Here is a 19,614-nt window from a genome sequence, read left to right on the forward strand (position 1 = left end):
GGTAGTGACCACGGATCCGGATCATGAGACTGAAATAACCAGAAGAATAAGAATGGGCTGGGGTGCGTTTGGCAGGCATTCTCAAATCATGAACAGCAGGATGCCACTATCCCTCAAAAGGAAAGTGTATAACAGCTGTGTGTTACCAGTACTCACATATGGGGCAGAAACCTGGAGACTTACGAAAAGGGTTCTGCTGAAATTGAGGACGACGCAACGAGCTATGGAAAGAAGAATGATGGGTGTGACATTAAGGGATAAGAAAAGAGCAGATTGGGTGAGGCAACAAACGCGGGTCAACGACATCTTAGTTGAAATCAAGAAAAAGAAATGGGCATGGGCCGGACATGTAATGAGGAGGGAAGATAACCGATGGTCACTAAGGGTTACGGACTGGATTCCAAGGGAAGGGATGCGTAGCAGGGGGCGGCAGAAAGTTAGGTGGGCGGATGACATTAAGACGTTTGCAGGGACAACATGGCCACAATTAGTACATGACCGGGGTAGTTGGAGAAGTATGGGAGAGGCCTTTGCCCTGCAGTGGGCGTAACTAGGCTGATGATGATGATGATGCCATATGCCATGCCATGCTGTATGACATGTATATGCGGTTTATAGTGCCACACAATTCTATCACTAAAGTTGTTCATACCAGATCTCACATTCTTGACAAAATTATTCCTCAGAATTTTGATGATGGCAGCCCACAAACAAATATATCACGAAGCAAAACACCGACAGCGCATGCCTTTTGTCTTAAATCTTCTCAGACGTAAATATTAAAAGTGCGAAGCAATAACAGAGCTCAAACCTGAAAATAATGTTGGCGAGACTGCGCACTATACCTTCAGGATCGGCCTAGGAAAGGGGTTGGAAACATACCCGATACGGAAGAGTGCTGGTGAAGTCGCTTAAGAAAGACGTTGGCTTTCATTAATATATATAACTGAAAGTCTCCGATGGCAGCATTCAAACAGAGGACCCGTAGTACAACAGCTCGTTTTTACTTTAGCAGCTTACGTTTACTTCAATTCATACTGACACTACAGCTACGAGTCTCACACTTCGTGTAATATTATTTTAACATGTTGCTATCGCATTCAGTGCTTCGCCCTTATGGCGAAAGTGATATATATATATATTCTGTGAAACCACCCGTACACTTCTTCCTTCATCTACTATGGCCTATTCTTACTTAATCACACATTTCGTCTTTCTCTCTCTAGCGTATACTTAATTGCGTAATAAGTTAAACGAATTCTTTCATTTCTTCAGATACTGTACAGGAGCTCGAGTTGAGAGCCCGACTATACGTAGATAGGCTGCACCTGGCTTGGTGCGTGTGAAAGTGTCATCAGGACTCATGTCTCTCTCTCTTTTTTTTTCACTCTCACATTCTCCTTCCCACTTGCAGGGCAGCAAACTGGACAAAGTCAAATAAGCCTCCCGGCCTTTCCTTCCTTCTCGATCTTCATGTGTTCAAGCGGTTCACAAACATTGCAGTGACAGTAATGGGAAATCCTGTTCGCATGGGGGAACGCATGATATTTTCCCGGCGTTAGATGCATGAGATGCTCCTGGCAAAGCGCTGAGTGACCAAAAATGAGAACCTTGGGTAGGGACGCTCTCAGAACCCAGCGCTTGCGGCAGTCCGCAACATGTATAGCTCTCTGGGAACGCACACCACCTTTCTATTTCAGCTATATAATATGCTGGCGATTTAAAAGCAAGGCTGCATGTTTATGATAAGGTATATTGTTACAATTATTTCTGGTAAACGCTGTATCGTATTCAATTTTTAGCATAAATACTTTTCTCCTTCATCACAGCGAAAAGTGTAAAAAAAAAAAAACATTCTGTCAGGCACGTTAACACGACAGACAACAAAAACGAAGATTATATATGTACCCACTTATATATACCAGCTATCTACAATTTGCTGATAGCTTTTCTCCTGACAGAACTAACTATAGGCCGTCTTGGGACATCTCCTCTCTCTCCCCAGCGTAGGGCAGCAAACCGGATCTACTCATCCGGGTTAACCTCCCTGCCTTTCCCCTTTCTTCTGTCTCTCTTAGGAGAGCTTCGCGAACACTCATAGCAATTTAGTATAGACAAAGAAAAAACCTATGAACAAAGCTCTATGTGGCAAACATGCATATCATGTCCATCTAGCCTTTATTATTATTAGTTCATCAAAACCTACTATAACCAAACAGACTTTCCTTAAATCCCATAAGCTGAAAACATGAACTCTGAAACTGCCTCTGTCAATACCGCAAATACTTCGGTATGACACGGAAGTGCTCACTAATGCAGCGGGCGTGGCGATACAAGGGGTTTCCTCCCCGGAAGTTGGCAGTGCTCGTGCTTGCTCTTTGATATGCCTCGCGCCAACTACGACACTGCGGGGGGAGTATCTGCTCCGCGCACACTCCCTCTCCCTGCTTCACCACAACGATTACATTGTAACCCTCCTGTCCAAAAGGACGTTGACCTCGGCCGGATCGATCCTTGCCTGCAAAGCACTACACTACTTGCATTTTCCATTCTTACTTCTCTTATCCCATCTTTGCTTGTCTTCATTCTCGGAGGGCATGGCGCCGTCTGCAAACCTGATTCACCTCAGTTACTGGGCCAAAGACATAGGCGAGACGGAAACAAGCTCAAAGCGGCCAGAAATCCCCAGAAGAAAAGAACGCGCCGAGAAATGTCTGTGTCGAGGAAACGTTCAGTACACGAGGCATCCATTTAGGCCGCCTGGCCGGGCTCTGCTAACTACGTTACCGCGCCCACATTTCAGCCGAAAGTAGCTCCTAAACCCTCAACGTTAGCGTTTCTTTCTCTCCGCTTCTTTTTATTTCTTTTCATCTTTTTTTTTTTCCAAGTGGAAGAGCGCAAACGTTTACTTCGCGACTGTTTGCCGAGCCAGAGAAGAAAGTGCTAGCTTAGGCTCCGGCGTTGCGTCTGCCCATGCAGTTTTTATGACTCCCCGTTCCGCGTTAGTTTGTGTGTATATGTTTTTGTTAGCTTGCCGTACAAGCATGCGGTTATGTTTACGACTGTTTCCTGCGATGATACGGGCTCTATAGCATATTCCACGTTCCTGCCTCTTCTACTTTGCGTAAATGAAAGCAGATGAAAGAATTCCAGCTTTACCACGGAAATCATATAGTGAGCTCGAGTCTTACGATATCACAATTTGGCCGTGGGTCGCCGATTCGGGGCCAGCACCGGTCGGCGCATGATTGCCCAGGCCAAATGCGCCGTTCCCTTCCAAGAAATCCGATTGTTTTCTGTCTCACACACGCGCTTAGAGGTTAGGCCTTTTTTATTATTATTTTCGTGTCCTTAATGTCATTCGCTGCGTGCGCAGTCACTGAGGCATTCAGAAGTCTCACATACTAAATTATAGATCGTATTTAAGTGCCGCAAAACCATGGGAAGACACATGCTTACCTTGCGTGTGAAACAGTCGTTGCTCCGCGTCCCAGTTTAGTAATTTTTAGGGTCCTTTGTCTTCTCGTTAAGACCGGCATTCCTAGCTCTCAAGGCGTTTACGCCGTCGTGAAAAAGCGCCCGCACTTCCAGAAACTAAGAGAACCATTGTGCTAGTGGCACTTGAGCGGAAGCCGCGAGCTGTGGACTGCCTACATAGCCAACGTAACCATGCTATCAGTCGGTGCGGCCGGCGCCTGTTGTTGGCACTGACGCTATGCATTCGCCTGTCTTCCTTATCTCCTCGTCTGTGCGCTTGCTTAAATTTTAAGCGCGACTGGTGAATGGAAATTCTGAAAGCTGGCTTATTGCCAGAGCGCAGCTCAACTGGTCTGATAGCGTTTTCATCTGTGCATGACCAGTTACTAATCTCATGTTCCCTGTAGCTCAACTGGTAGAGCATCGCACTCGTAATGCGAAGACGTGGGCTCGTTCCCCACCTGCGGCAAGTTGTTTTTCATCCACTTTCAATTCCATTAATTTCTAATTTCTTTATTTCGATTAGTAAGTACAAGTAATTTCCCCTGTGTTGTCCTTGGTGTCGTTGTTTGTTGGCTTCTTATGGTATGTTTTATGATAGTGACACGTACAATATTTTTATCTGGGTAATTAACTTGATACATCTGTTTATTTTATCGCACAACTTTCTTTTCTTCTTCTGGGAGCTGTGAAAATTGTTTTTTTAAGAGATTGGGCTGCGTCGTAACGCACAGGTCAATCACTGTGGAAGTTGCTTTCGCTAGGTCTGAGCTATTGCTTTATTTTAGTTTGCAGCCTTTAGTCAGGCTTCTTCTCGTGATAAGCTGTCTTACAGTGCAGCATAAATATTCGTAGTGATAAAACTCACTTGTTATGAAAGCTAGTATTCATTGTTAATTCGCAGTGCCCGGCGCTATCTGACGAACATCGTGCTGTCGTCAGCGCGGCGTTTAATTTGAATGGGTTTCGGCTATTGCGATGGTTGTTAAAATAAAAAAAAAGGCGACGCGCAACTTAACCGTGATGCTTCTCCATCAGACTTTAAAGCTTTGCCGCTCTGCCTGCTCGTAGGCGTAGTCATGATCTTCGGGACGCTCGAGCCCACTGTCAGCCTCTGCCTATTCGAGCGAGTTAATGACACAGTTAATGACATTCTGTGAGAAAAAACAGCACAGATGACAGCAATGAAGAAGTACAGCGTTAGAAAAGAGTTGACTAGGAAGCATGCGGTCGTTTTCATTTACAGTTATTACATAAATTTCCTTTTTTATTATTACTGTTATACATAAACCGTAGATTGAGTAGGAGTAGCACTGATTAAGCAAAGATCAAACCATCAAGCTTTAGGGTTCTGTGCGCCAAGTGTCTGGGGTCTTTGGTCACTCATGTCATGCAGCACGAGGACAGGGACGCCGGTCACTGGATTCGCGAGGAAGTTTGCTTGCTGATATCGCAATCGTTTTTGCATCCAGCGCGTGCGGGCATAGTTTGCTTGTCTCAAAAACATTTTTTTTAATGTGTGGGTGGCTCTACGAGCCACAGCCTGTGCAGCGAGTACTTCGTCTTCACGTGAACGATGGCCGGTACCGCTAAAAGTTGGACTAATACGTATGCAATGCGGAGCAGCACTCTTGCAAATTGGGAAAAGGGTCCTGGTAAAATTCGTCATAAGTTTGCTCTCGTCCCCAACAATAGAAGCATTCAATTCTAGGTCGGCGATCGTGTTTGTTTCTTGCTTTCCCTAGCACTGAGAGAGAGAGAGAGAGAGAGAGAGAGAGAGAGAGAGAGAGAGAGAGAGAGAGAGAGAGAGAGAGAGAGAGAGAGAGAGATGATAAGGAAAAGGCAGGGAGGTTTACCAGACTGAGCTCAGTTGGCTACCCTGCTCTTGGAAAGGGGGACTGAAAGATTAAAGAAAGGAGAGAAGTTCACAGCATGCGCGGACACACACATGCAATGAAGCGTTCTTGTCCTGTTCATCGCAACCACCGAATATTCTCCGACACTCCCAGTCTCTTTTGACAATGCGCTTAACCTAGGTGGCGTTGACTTAACGCACTCACGGAGAGTGGTGCGCCGCTCTATCGCCGACTCGGACCACCTGTCCCGCCTCGGAGCTCCACCCCTTCGCCGTCGCGTCTCTGTCGCCGCCGACGCCGCCGAGCTCGGGTGCCGTCCCGGCGCCGTGCCCCGAGCAGGAGAGAGAGAGAAAGAGAGAGCGAACGCGGAAGAGGCTCCAGAGCCGAGTCGCGACAGAGCACGTGTGCCGCGCGCAGACATTGTTGTCTACGGCGCGCGACTGTCGCAGGGGGAGGCCCCCCCGCGTGGCATTGGCAGCTACACAGTTGCCCTCGCTGACGGCTGCCGCATACACTGCAGCCGTCGCCTGCGCTGTAGGTAAACAGCCCGCGCATGCGGGCAACCGACGAACGGCGAGGGCAAGCTGCTGCGTGCCCGCCAGCGTTCCCCCTGCCGCCCTTTTCGATGCTTCCTGATTCCCCTCTTTCATTCGCTCCGATTCTCTAAACTGGTACGGAGAAAGCGAAACGCCGAAAAGAAAGAAGAAATCGCAAAGTTCCCAAGTTACCGCGCAGAGAAAAAGAGCGATGATGGCGCGCCCGCCTGCGACCACCCGGTCTGCCGGTGATTTGTCGAGGTTATGTCTATGTCCTGAGGATTAGGTCCTGAGATTGTCGCGTCCTTTTTAGAAATGCTCCTTTTCTCATTGTCTTCTTTAATTTATGTTTATCTTGCTTGTTCATTCTTTTATTCTATTCCCTTCTTCTCTTCATCATATTTTGCCTTCTTTTTTCTCTGTTCCGGCGCATTCGTGAAGAAGTGTAGGGATAAAATGTAATCGCATTTAACGGTAGTTGGCTGGCTTATCCTGGCTTAACTTGGCTTATCTATGTAATCGCGCTCCCACCTCGCGTACCCTAAATGATCAACAGAAAAACGAACTCGTAAAAACTGCCCGAGTGCACTGCATATAAGTATTCGGTCCCCATCATGTACCCCCTACGGCACGAAGCTTCACAGTTGTCACTGCTGATTATGGCTCAAATGTTTTTGTTAAGGGTCGGCTCGAAGGCCTATTAGGTGGATTAGGAAAGGGCATTCAAAGCCATACTAGCAGCTGCGCGTCTTCGGCAAAAGCCAAGAGCGAATCCAGACTGGCCCTGTCGGAGTCCGCCGGTCCGGTCCCCGGGACATGCCTCGTAGCACAGCGTTCTATCAAAACTAAACTGGCAGTCTTAGCGTTTCCAAGGTGACGTTCAGAAAAGCCACTGCAGTGCTGTTGCTGCTGTGGAAAATATCGCCGCTCAGAATTCTTACATTCGACAACGATTGCAGGCCTCGAGCGGCTTCTCGTAGCAAATGGTTTTGAAGAGTTTGTCACATGCAGCTTCTAAATAAAAAAACTTACTTGCGCGAAAACTCTCATGCAGCGAATAAGACTTTCTTTTTTAAATCCTGGTTTCATGCTCTTGGGAAATACAAAAAGAATAGTGTACGAGATCGAATATATCGTGCTAAGCCCAGTGCTTACACAGGCAATATGTATTTGTGATAAAGGAGAAGAATGAGTACCATGGAGCCCGATTTTTTGTCAGTCAAAACCCTATGAAGCCAACAGATAAATGTTGGCGGCGCCTGAAGATGATAGAAAACTAGGCAAGTTGGTATCGATTCATGGATAATAATAACCACGTATGCACTTAAGACGAAAAAAATTAAATTATGTGGTTTTACGTGCCAAAACCACTTTCTGATTATGAGGCACGCCGTAGTGGAGGACTCCGGAAATTTCGACCACCTGGGGTTCTTTAACGTGTACCTAAATCTAAGTACACGGGTGTTTTCGCATTTCACCCCCATCGAAATGCGGCCGCCGTGGCCGGGATTCGATCCCGCGACCTCGTGCTCAGCAGCCCTGAAGACGAAGGCGTAGACACAACACAAGTACTGACATTCAACCGGCAATCTAGTGAAGAAACGAGTCGTATGCACTTCTTACTGCGCGTGCTCCTGCAAGGCAACGAAATAACGTCACAAACAACATGGCTTTGGGCTTGTGTCTAAATATTACAAAGAACATGTGTTGTACCAACTTCTTTGTCTTCGTTATTAGCCATGGCTTTATGTCGTTGTATACGTATTTGGCCCAGATTTTTTTTATGTTGCAAATAAAGAGTGCTCTGCGAAAACAACGTTCTTCTCATCGACGTCGAATCCCATACGACAGATAAAGCTGTTTCAAGCGCTTCAAATGCTAAGTCAAGGAAACCCGGCATTTATTGCGGACAGCAAAGTGCAGGTAACGTGCACAGAGTGATTCTGAGTCGAATATTCAAATTTGCGAGGTCTCTTTGAGGCTGGATATATCTCGAAACACATTATCAGAAAAATAGAAGTGTAAGAGAAGATTCCTAATATCGGATAATGTCGCATTTTTGTTCCTCTTTCTGAACGACACATGACACTGTGCAAGCTGGAAGTATGAGATTCTACCACAGTACGATAGGCGCTATTAACTATAGCCTTGTTTGAAGTGTGCCACCTTGTTTCAAAGCGCCATGCAGTTTCACTATTGCATTCGTGAACTAACCTTCTGAGGATACCCTGCTTTATCTTTACAAAGTTCAATCCTTGAAAAAAAAAAATGAAATGTGAAATTTTTATTATGCGTAGTGCACTCCGACTACGCACTGCATACAATGGATACGGTTTCAAAACACGTGCTTAAAAGGATCAGACGCTGCTGGCCCAGAGACCAACTCATTTCCCCCGCCAAGGCGGGAAAGTCGAGCGGATTTCTTTTGGCACTATCTGCAAGAATCGACATTAGGACAGGCTAAGCCGTTTGTCTGCCTCGAGAATGGCGATTCGGAAAACCTGTTTGCGCACTTCGGACTATGTAGAAGCAAACGAAACTACCCGCTAAGACACGTCGAGACAAATTAGTAATCGCTCGAATAGTAAAGGGGGATGCGCCATGCGGTCAGCGACAAGCCGTGTATAGTAGACGTCACAGCGGGACTTCCTCGTGCGAGCCTGCATGACCACTCTGTCGCGTGGAAAGGAAATGCAATACACACGAGTATACGCGAAGAGTAAGACGACCAACTAGTAAGAATTTATTGCAGGTTACGGCTATGTCCCCTGTGCTGAGAAGCAGAAATCGTGGGAAAAAGTAGAACTTGGCGCAGCGTGTGGGCAGATGTCCCTGCTGTTGTGTAACGCTCTTGTGAAGAGAATCGTTAGATATGCGTCCAAGACTTCGTTAAACTTAGTTGCTTTGAGAACTAGATAGGCATGCTTAACCACACAATAACAAGGACACACTTAGAAGTTATTTTACCCTCTTCATGAGGCACAGTCTGCACCACGGTGTTATGATAGATTTGGTCAGAGGTTAAAGCAAAGAAACGCTTTCAAGGCAGACAAAAGTGAGAGCTCCGGTGAAATACCAACTGCATAAAAAGACTAGCCGTTGCCACTTTCGTTCATATCGGGAACCACCGCATCAGCCCTGTGTTGCAAAAGCACTTAGCCTCATGGAAGCCACCTTCCTATATAGAGAAAGAACAGGACCGGCCTGCACACTCCGGCATTAGATGTTTAAGGCCAGCGCTGCTGCTTCCCCATCTTGCACTGAGTGCAACGAAGTGGCCGATCATAGAGCACTTCATCTGGTCTTGCAAGCGCTTCTATTCTGAAAGCAGTAGGCTTCTGGACGGCATGAGAAGCTTTCCTCAGGAACGTGCAGACAGTTAGTCTTCCGCAGTGAACCGCGGATAGCGCGCAAGAAAGCTTTGCACAATCTTCTAAGATTTCTGCAAGATTTCTGCAAGATTTCTGCACTGTTTGTCACATGGTAACATATTTGGCGCGGAAAGAGGCGCTCAGGTTAACAACTGCAGGTCATGTCTGCCAGGCTGACTTCACCTGTGGCAACATCATTGCAACCGCGGCCATATTCAGGCTCTCGTCAAAGCTTGCCACCGCCGATGGCTCTATCCTCTCTTGTCGGCCCGCCGCTTTCAAAACAAAAGTAACTAATTTAAACGTATATTTAACGTGCGAGTGTGTTCAGACTCTGCTGCACTGGTTTCACTCGGCACTTCCACGACATTGAACTGGGACATCTCGGTTACACGTCATTCATACTCTTACGCAAAGTATATAACCCAACAAGGTTGCGATTTGGGCATGTTGGTACTGCATTATCGATACTGAACCAGTGCGGAAACACAAAGTGGCAGGGACAAGTGCTTGTCCCTGCCGCTTGCTGGCGTATCGGTTTGTCCTATGTCCTTACATGTCTTCACAAGACACGGATTATAGTGCTAACGTTTAAATCATCTCTTATCATTTGCCTATGCTGAGCTGGACAGGCAGTGACAGATAGTGTCAAAGGCTGCGTAGCCCCCCCCCCCCCTCCCGAATGCATGGCCCAAACAAAACTTCAAAGCTAGATGTCATACAAACATGGTGGGGAAGTGGCGCGTCATGTTATTTTCAGATACAATGTTGCAGTTGACACAGCCGTTGCGATGAGTGATCAAGGCACCATTGTTCTCCCATTCTGCACGCTTACTATGCGGCTGCGCCAACATCGCGCAACTGCTCCGCCGAACAGCTGTTTCAAGTATTTCAATACTCAAAATTGCGCCTGCACTTGCATATGGTATGTGTGCAAACGCAAGTGCGTATGCGAGAGTAGGCGCCTGCGACTCGGGCTAACGTTCTTGCTGTTAGCGTTCGCCAGTGTGCCTCTCGCAGCACTTGATGAATCCGAAGCAAGATGTATTTTCAAAAGTACACTATTGCACTTGTCAACGTGCCTGCATAAAATTTTTCAGTCGCGTTCTTCACAGAAGGTATGCATAGTTATACAGTAACCTATAAGGAGTCGATTAAAAACTGTCTTCGGAGCATTGTTGTAGCAGCGACAATGAATCGTGTCACGTGGCATGCGTCAACTTATGAATTGTATTTTGTGCTACACAATGCACAATAGCTTAAGCAGTGTTTTCATAACATGTTCATGTGATTCCGCTGCTACGTGCTGCCGTTGTCCGTGTTCTGGCTTAATCAACTATATTGGACACAGTCTCCTCTTGGGTCATCTGACATTTTTTTTTCGCCTTTACATTCGCATTAGTCGCTCGACTTGTTGCAGCTGCTGAGTGGGTATTTTTTGTCTGTTCTTGTATTACTATTATTATTTTCTTTGCTTGTGCTTGCTTATATACATGTACCTCCCATCATATTTGATATATACCATTATAAGTTCAGGTTTTTTTATAGCCTGCCATGATTATGAATGTTTAGGAAAGTCTAGCCTCTTCACGTTAGTCATGACGCTTGTGCAAGTTAGTGCTTTAAAGACAGAACTCTGCTCACGTCTTGACGTTCTGTTCTTTGTCTTCGCAGAAGCGCCGCTCGGAGAAGTGCATCTTCCAGCTGACCGAGCTGCCCAACTCGTACACCACCTTCTCGTCGATGCGCTATTCGCGCGGCACCCGCTGGCGGTGGTACCTGTCCATCGGCAAGAACGGACACGTCAAGAGGGGTCGCCGGCCGCGACAGAAGGGCACGAACTTCCTGCCCAGGAGTGTCAAGGACTTCAAGCCCTGAGTCCCGTAGACGAGAAGCCGCGGGTCGTCATCCTGCGTTATTGCGTTATACAGAGCAGCCCAGCAGTCGTCGTTCTCTCCCAAGACTTCCGAGGCCTCCCCGCCAACGGCGCGACAGTCGGCATGGCTGTTGCCTCGTGCCGCGTGACACACAACATCGCCGGTGACAGCACCAGAATGAAAAGCCGGTCCCATCGGACTAATTCTGCTGCAGTGCCGTTGCTTACGTCTTCGAGATCGACAACGACATATTTCGACATTGCGTGCCGTCTAATGGGTTCCAGCGGCCGACAGGATCGCCGCTGAATGGCCTTCCAGCAGTGGTAGCCGTGACCTGCGCGCTCGCACTTGGCCGACGCGTCTTCCTGCACTGTTTGCGCGTTCCACGGCGGTGCTTTCTCCAGTGTCACTGCCTCGTCCCGCGCATGCTGTTCAACGCGGGTTCTTCATTTTGCTAGCACAAGAACCACAGTCGTGCGTTTCACACTTCACCGTTTTGTTCTCTCGCGGTGCGCTTACTGGCGCACGATAATATCGTTGACGAACGCAGAAACGAATGCACTGCTGCAGCTCTTGTTCTAGTACGAAGAAAAAAAAAACACAGTGGGAGGCGCTCCATATGATCAAGTGGCTCCTAGAAACTTTGTGGTCCTACGAAGCTGCTCCGTTCGTATATGCCGAATGCGTGTGGCCTTGGTTTAACGGTGTCCTCCGGAATTGCTATGAACTAAATCCTGTTTAATGTCCGGCATCGAGTCATAACAGCGAAAACTGACTGCACGCTTTATCTGTTATTACGTTGTGGCCTTGTATTCGATTGGCAGAAGGCAACGAACGTTCGCAATGTCGTCGAAATTCTATTAGTACGAACAAGGTCATGTCCCTAGTTTGAAGCATACAAGAACTTTTGGCTTCTAGTTGTTCACATCCGAAAAGCATGTGAACGGCCTGCATTTATTTAGTTGGAAGCATATGCCTGTGTAACTTGTTGTGCTCTCTAGATAAAGAAAAAAAATTCTGCAATGAACGACATTGTTTGTTGGCGGGCGCTAAATGCTTGTTCGCACTTCGACGAGTGCGGGCGCTATATACTGGGACATCCATGCTGTTCGGCTTGCTGGAATCAACGCACTGCTGATGTCTGGACTGTATGTACCCATCTACGACGCTTGGAGACCATCGCAAAGTGGAGTGGACCGAGTATGCTTGTGGAACGAACTATAAGGCTGTGTTATCTCGAGTTGCTACAGCATCGCGTATGTGCATGTTGTTGTGTTCTTTTTCTTCTTTTTTATCTTTATGTGAAGCACACAAAGCTGTTCGCAGTCATGAAAGAGGACGTTGGTGACCCCACAAGGGTAGTATTGTTTCTCGAGGAGTTGTGACAACGTGCCGATGCAATGCGCACTACTGAAGTGCGCGCTTTGTGATGTTTACGCTAGCTTCGCAACACTGACTACGCGAAGATCTACATTTTTTTCCGAAAAAGAAGGAGTGCTTTGATGTGGCCTCAGGCGAGCCGGGTGGTGTGCCATTCACAACGTCAATGCTTTCTCATAACGGCGACGCGATGCGAGGACAGTTCGCTTATTTCGTCCTCAGACGTGATCCCGCACAAACAAGAGGGCGCGCCGAGTCGTTCGGTATTAGAGTCCTTTTACACGAGAGCCATATGCAGGCACATTGTTCGGTATCATGCCCGAGTGCATGTCGTGGTCTGCCACGGCTTTCGCTTCGTCGTCCGGGAACACTCCCTCGTTCCTGTATACGGCACCACTTAATGTGGTCGTCTCGCTGCAGGCGCCAATATACTGAGCTACTGCTAGCCATGCATTTTGATTCTTTTCTACTGCCATAGCTAGAAACGGTAGTTTAATCACTGTAATTTCTTTTTTTTTGTATATACATGTTGAGGCACGCCTTATGACGAATGAAGTGGCGTCTAAAGTGGATTTTGTTGCTGTTCAGATTCCGTGCTCTCTTTTTTTTTTTTTTACGTGTGTGTGCGTGTATCAGGTACATGTTCGAACGTTTCTCGCATTTCTGTTCCTTTCGACGTTCCTGTGCGTAGTAAGGTGCAGGAGCGCTGGCGTTAGCAAGAGTTCAAAAGATCTGAAAGAGGAAAAGCACGCGATTGTTTACATACAACGCGGGGCATCAATACTCCGAGCCTCGCTCTCCTCTGTTACTTTTCTTTCTTTTACCTCTTTCTTTTTTCTCAATTAAGCAAGCGAAGGACCTTCCTCTTATATGCGCTGTCTAATTGTTCTGAGAGCTGTAGTAAGGTTCCAACATGTACTGTTTACAAACTGAAAGTTTAAGACAACTACGTTGTTAGGTGCTCACTTGATATCCTTCGTAAATTAAAATCTTACTTATTACCTGTTATCTGCTATTTATCCAGTTGGAGCAGAGGTTCCCCAGTCGGAAATTAATATACGTGGTCCAGTACCATGGTCCAGTTTTAGCGACAAATATTTATCAGCTCTGGTACACTGATCCCGGCTCCCCGCATCTTTGATATGTTCAACGATTCGACGGTTGTTCTACACTATTTATTTTGTGCTCATTCCTTGCATTGGAAACGTGTATCTGATCACTATTCTGAGTCCTGAAGCGATTTACTTGTTGCGCAATTATTTGTCCCGAGTTCTCGGTAAGCGTCTGAAGTAACATCACCCGATCAAACTTCATCTGCTTTTTCTAAAAGACTCTGTTCTTCAACTAAACTAAAAACGCTTCCACCACGAATACCTTTTGTACTCGTTATTTATTAACATCATTTCACTGGCAGCATGGCCTCTAAGAAAAAAAAATTGTATCCGCTGCCTTCCCTCATTTTTCTAATGCATCGTTTCTCATACAAAGAAATGTATTTATCACATCGCATGCCAGGCGATGAACGCGTTCCTAACCCAAGGCTCCGACACTTTATCTCAACAGAGCAGCAGCACGTCGCACGCATCAAATTACAAGGACAACTTCCCCACAAATTATTTATTTGCTGGCTGTTCGTAAACAGCGCACTGAATATAAAAGGCGAATTCTGTAACGTGTCAGAGAAACCACTCGATTAGCTTCTCCGTGTAGCCAGCGAAGAGTATAGGCAAGCTAATCTTTTCTTCCATTTCGTATAGTTAATCTCCTTAGCTATACTCTAAAGGTTTCATCTATATTTCATATGTACGGGCACTTGCAACGACAAAGCTATTGCAAGTATAGAGGCATTTAGGAAGTCCCCAATCGAGGGACGTCGCACGCAGTCAATCCTTACCTACCTCACTAGCTTGTGTCGGCCTTGTTTATCTATTGCTGTGCTGTGCCTAGTACAGTAGTTCTTGCGACGGGCGTATGCTGTCCAGAGCAGCACACCTGCTCTGTAGCACCGAGTCTTGTCCCTCCCGTTTTAGACTTAGCAAAGTAGCTCATTGCTTTACTGCGAAGCGCAATTGCATTTCAACTCACTTCGTACTCAGGACATAACTCGGTAGCCATAGATTCTTTTTTTTTTTCGTCTTTAAACTATGACCCGAGGAATACAATGCAGCTTTGAGAGCGATCCATTTTGAAGCACGCACCTGCTGAAGGAAAGAAATTTAAACTCAAGGAAAGGCAAGCAAACACACCACATCGGCAGATGAGAAGAATACGTATGAATATTATCAACAGCGCAGTGTCAAAACGCATAGCACAAACAATTTGGAAGGCAAAGAACGTTGATACTGAACGCTGAAATACGAAGGCGATAGCTGTAATTTTACTTAAGCGCTAGTGGACGACAAATGAAGACTCTCGTCTATAAAATCAAAGCCTTTTCTTTTTTTCTTTCTGGTATTTAGAAAGTGTAGACCCTCAGCGAAATTTTAGGTGTGTTTGCCGTCCTTGGGTGCGAAAGCCGGATCACACTTAAGTTTCCCAGGAAACAGGAATACGCACAGAGCCGCCGAATAAGTTAACGTGCTAACTGTAATTCTGAGAAGAACAGCAAATTAAGCGCGATGACGTCTTCTCCCAACTCATCGCGATGAGAAAACAAACGTTGGATGCAGATTTGTCACTGAAAGTATAGCAGAAAACGTCGTCAAAGATGATTGTGAAACGTCAGAAGTTCTAAACTACATGCGTTAAAATAATAATAAAAGAAACTTGCGCCGGTACGAAGCTCTGCTGTTAATTACCCTTTTGCATTAAACTTCCTCAGCCTCCAATGCCGTCTTTTCTTACGTGTAAAAGGCCCGAGATGCCGCTATAAAAGCTTTGACTATTCTGTCCCTCAAAAGTTGCAGTGACGTTATTGACAGTCTTGACGACACGCAGTTACAACGTCACAACGAAAAGAATAACAATAAAGAACACATCACGAGATTCGACAACAACACACGATGATCAGCGGGAGCTGTCGCAGTTCTGATGGACTTAAACGTGTTCAAGGTGTGCCTAGCTTGTAAAAAAAAATTCCTTCAAGAAAGAAGTATAAACAATATGCTTACTTAAGATTTGAAGGCAACAAGCGCCCTCTGGCTTTAATTTGATAGTAGCGCAACAATTTATTTGCACACGTGCCACTTTTGGCTGGTATGCACCTGCGAGCAATACTCAGGTAACGTCATCGCATCTTTTTCCCACACATTTTACTCCATGTAAGAATCGTGACGCGTATTTAATTCCCTAGTAATCGAGCTTGCATCCTTTCATTAGCCATGCGCCTTTCGAATCTTACTGCCATTTTCTGCGTTCTACAGTGAGTGCAGCTTAGTTTCGCTGCTTTGTAAATGTTCTGAACGTATATTTGACAAGTTTGTGAGCGCAAGTTAAGCCAGTTTTATGCGAGTGCAATGTGAAATGTACAGTGAAAAAGAAAATCGCGCAGCGAGTGCTACATCACCTTCCGTGTGCTTGCGCTGAACCGTGCACTCCACGTGTGTTCCTTTCTGGTTCCGAAACCGGTCGTCGCGAGGCGCCCTTAAAGGGACGCTAAATAAAAACCCTGAACCAAATCACACTGATAAAGCATACTTTGAAAAGTGTGTTTTTGTTAATTTCGCTGTGAAACGTCCGTCATTAGAAGGTAAAACGTATGCCAAACTTCTATTTCTTGAATTTCGCAGTTACGTCAGTATGACGTCACGTATCTCAAAGTATTTTCACGTATTTCGGTCGTTGTAGCGCAGTGACTGTTCTCTAAACTAGCTTACAGACATCTGGCTCTTTCAGAATACGAGGAAGTACATCTTTGCAATAACTAGGCTCGCCGTCAAAATCAATGACGTCACAGCGAAGTGGTGCAGAAACTTCAAGCCGGCGTCGCCGCCCGCCTTACGTTTCACAGCTGACCAAGCCTGCTCTAACCCTCTGAGTGGCTTTGTTGGTATTATAGAAATGTAATTTACTCATAAGGCTTGACCTACTCGTCTATTTAGAGTCCCTTTAACGCATTGCGAAGGTCGAACCTTCTTTTTATGTCTGCTATTCGAATTTCGGCTGCGGTAGTGAGCTCCGTGTACGCGTACGTGTTCAGCCGAACAACCATTTTTTTTTTTTTTTTCTGCACGTCGTAGCTTTCCCGCCAGTAAAAACTGGCTATTCAGCGGACCAATACTGGAAGGCGGACGAAAAGCACACGTTCGGGCCCGCTTCAAATCTATTGTGTCTGTAGTCGGCGAGAGTTCTCCGAGCTACAGTGTTGCTAAAAGCACCGCAATCTGATATATATTCGACCATCTATACCCAGAGCGGCCCGCTTACTGCAAGCCAGAAATGTATGTCATTTCGGAAAAAAGAAATGCCTGACTAAAATGTACCAAATCACAGGAGTTTAGAACCTAATCGTGATGCAGTTGACCTTTATAACTAAGTGCTTGGGCCCTCCGTAATCATTCGTTATACGGGTCACTTCGTTGCAAAGGTCGTGCACTGCAGCTCACAATGGAGGCGGGATAGAATTATTGCTTCGTTACGCAGGTCATTTCGTTGCAGAGGCGTTCTTGTTGAGGCGCTTGACAGTACCCAGTACTGATCGTATCAACGAACGATAATACCTGCGGTAGCTGGGCGCGAACAAAGGATCCACGCTATTGGCATTCGATGGTGAGCTTGGCAGCATACTCGATGAGCTGTAAATATTATGTGAAGCAATAAATCGAAATAAAATTGAAGTGCACGGTAGGTGGCTAAAAAGGAACTTCATTATGCGAAGTGAGCTTTAGGAAAAGCTATAGAACATGAGTGTCATAGGCTGGAGATGCGATTGAGATGTATTTTTAGAATTTTACAACTGAGGGGCTTCCGAAGAACAAGTGATGAGCGTGTGTGAGAGGGGATGTGTCAGTGCTGCCTTCGTCACGTTTTCCACGGTCCCTCGCACAGATGGCGACATTGGAGCGTCAATTTTGTACGGCTTTGTCCCCAATCGACTCCATCAACAACATATGTTCCTTAGGTCAATAACAGTGTGCCAGGAGCACTCGCACCAGATGCTCAAGCATGAAAAATGTCAAAACTCGCACCGTCCTATCGTGACGAAGGCCGCAGTGACAAACTGTACAGCGCATTTAAAGAGACGGCTATGCAGCCTCACAGCAAAGGCCTGCAACCAACGGTGGATATTTGAAAGGCGTTTTTTCACTTTTGTACTTTTATACCTTTCTACCAGCTTGTTGCTATTCGCCGTTGGTGCTAGCACAGAACCAGTACCCGCACTAGAAGTACACAGTTGAACGTACGCGACAGGCTGCTCCTAAAAGAAGATTTTGATCCTCTGATACTTCTACTCGGACAGAATTACGGAGTGGAACACCGACAAGGCGTGTCACCAGCCGTGAGCGAGTTGCACGCTAGTTGTGCACAGCAGCAAACTTTTCACAGTCACGTGGTCGCGATTTAATTTTTTTTCCCTGTTGTACGCAAGTTGTACGCTCGGACGCTGCCGCAATAGCAGCTTTGTCCCGATTTCTCGTCGTGCGTTCATATCTAGGCTCATAGCTTTAAGTGTAGATAGTCTATATAAATATATATATATACCAACCTCGCTCATCAAATGTAAAGCATGCACATGTCTTGTACATATACTAGTTATTGTTTCATATGGTACCCATGTGTTGTTTTCTCCTCGTGTTTTACATTGAAGTTTGCCACCGTTCTCAATCAAGAAAGAAAGGCGTACACGTACAGTGTGTCCTCGACACTAATGTCTGTCAATAGAGACTAATTTTTCGTGTATTGGAAAGGTAAATCGATTTTTACGGGTACGCATCCGTCCCGCAGTGCGATGCGTCTGACATCTGGTGTGGACATTGAAACTGTGTCACCAAACTTATTTAAGGGCCGCATTCGCAAACCACAGGAATCGAAAGCACTTTGGGCCATCCGAACGGCGATGAAAATAATATTCATATGCCAAAAACGGGTGGCAGGCTTCGACAAATCGTCACAAAATTGCCACTTGAGCACGTTCACTCTTCCCCAAATTGCACCACTTTCTTCCCCCGCATCAAGCACACAATGGTATAGTTGTTACTGTAGCATAGATGTGCATGTAGTGATGCATCAGATTTTTTTAATTCGTTTAAATTGTGTTCACATACTGGTATTATAGTATTGTATGAAATTTGTGTTCTTTGTCTTTGTGTACAAGACGTGCTGTAGAACTCTTGAAAGCCTTGCAGTGGAAACTCCTACGAAATAAACATCTCTTCTTTCGCAACTGCATACGATCTTTTTCTTTTTTTCTCTCGACTGATCAACAGGTGGAAACCATCTCATGGTCACGCTTACTCTGGAAAAAAAATGGTTGACGCCGCGAGGTAGACACCGTAAGCCCCACATTCGTTCAAATAATCAATCAATCAATCAATCAATCAATCAATCAATCAATCAATCAATCAATCAATCAATCAATCAATCAATGGCTGTTTATCTACCGTGTCCAACAGGGGCGTAGCCAGGGGGGGGGGCTTATGGGGCTTCAGCCCCCCTCCCCGAAATTTTTTCGTGCTGTCCATGCGCGCCGCCGGCCAAAACAACACCCGGCGCCAAAAATCATGCTCGATATTGTCTAGAATGTCCATTTCACGCTCGAAAAAAGATTTTAGCGCGAACATTGCGAAATCGGGCTGGATTTCGCGGCAACGCCCATGCACCGGGAGTCACATGTCGTAACGCAAGGAGCTCCATCCGAGCACAAAGTTCCAAATGCGTGGCGGCCGGGCTTGTCGCGGCATCTCGCTGAGGCCGCGGAATCGGGAGCGCTTGGATTTAAATTCTGGCACTTTATGGGTATAAAGTTCTAATAAACTTTTGATGCCAAAGGTGCATTGATATTTCCAAAGTCATGCTTTAGATTTTCAATTCGGGAACTTTAATGTTGTTATAAACATTTGACGCCAAAGGTGCATTTACTTTTCTAAAGTCTTAGATCGGAACATACAGCGAGACAAGCCAAATCAACACACTATCAGACAAGTTGACAAAACACGCAAACACGCAGCGAGATACGATG

The 19,614-nt window shown here is 46.0% G+C and overlaps 1 protein-coding gene across 1 annotated transcript in view; it reads left to right on the forward strand.

The window, feature by feature from the left end:
* LOC142585846 (fibroblast growth factor 9-like) overlaps positions 1-18,824 on the forward strand; it is a 123,798-nt gene extending 104,974 nt beyond the window's left edge. The window contains exon 3 of the mRNA XM_075696900.1: positions 10,915-18,824. Coding sequence (XP_075553015.1) covers positions 10,915-11,118 — 204 coding nt within the window. The 3' untranslated portion in view covers positions 11,119-18,824. The remainder of the gene's footprint in view (positions 1-10,914) is intronic.
* The last annotated feature ends 790 nt before the right edge of the window (positions 18,825-19,614 follow it).

This window comes from Dermacentor variabilis, chromosome 6 (genome assembly GCF_050947875.1).
Source record: "Dermacentor variabilis isolate Ectoservices chromosome 6, ASM5094787v1, whole genome shotgun sequence".
Taxonomy (NCBI): domain Eukaryota; kingdom Metazoa; phylum Arthropoda; class Arachnida; order Ixodida; family Ixodidae; genus Dermacentor; species Dermacentor variabilis.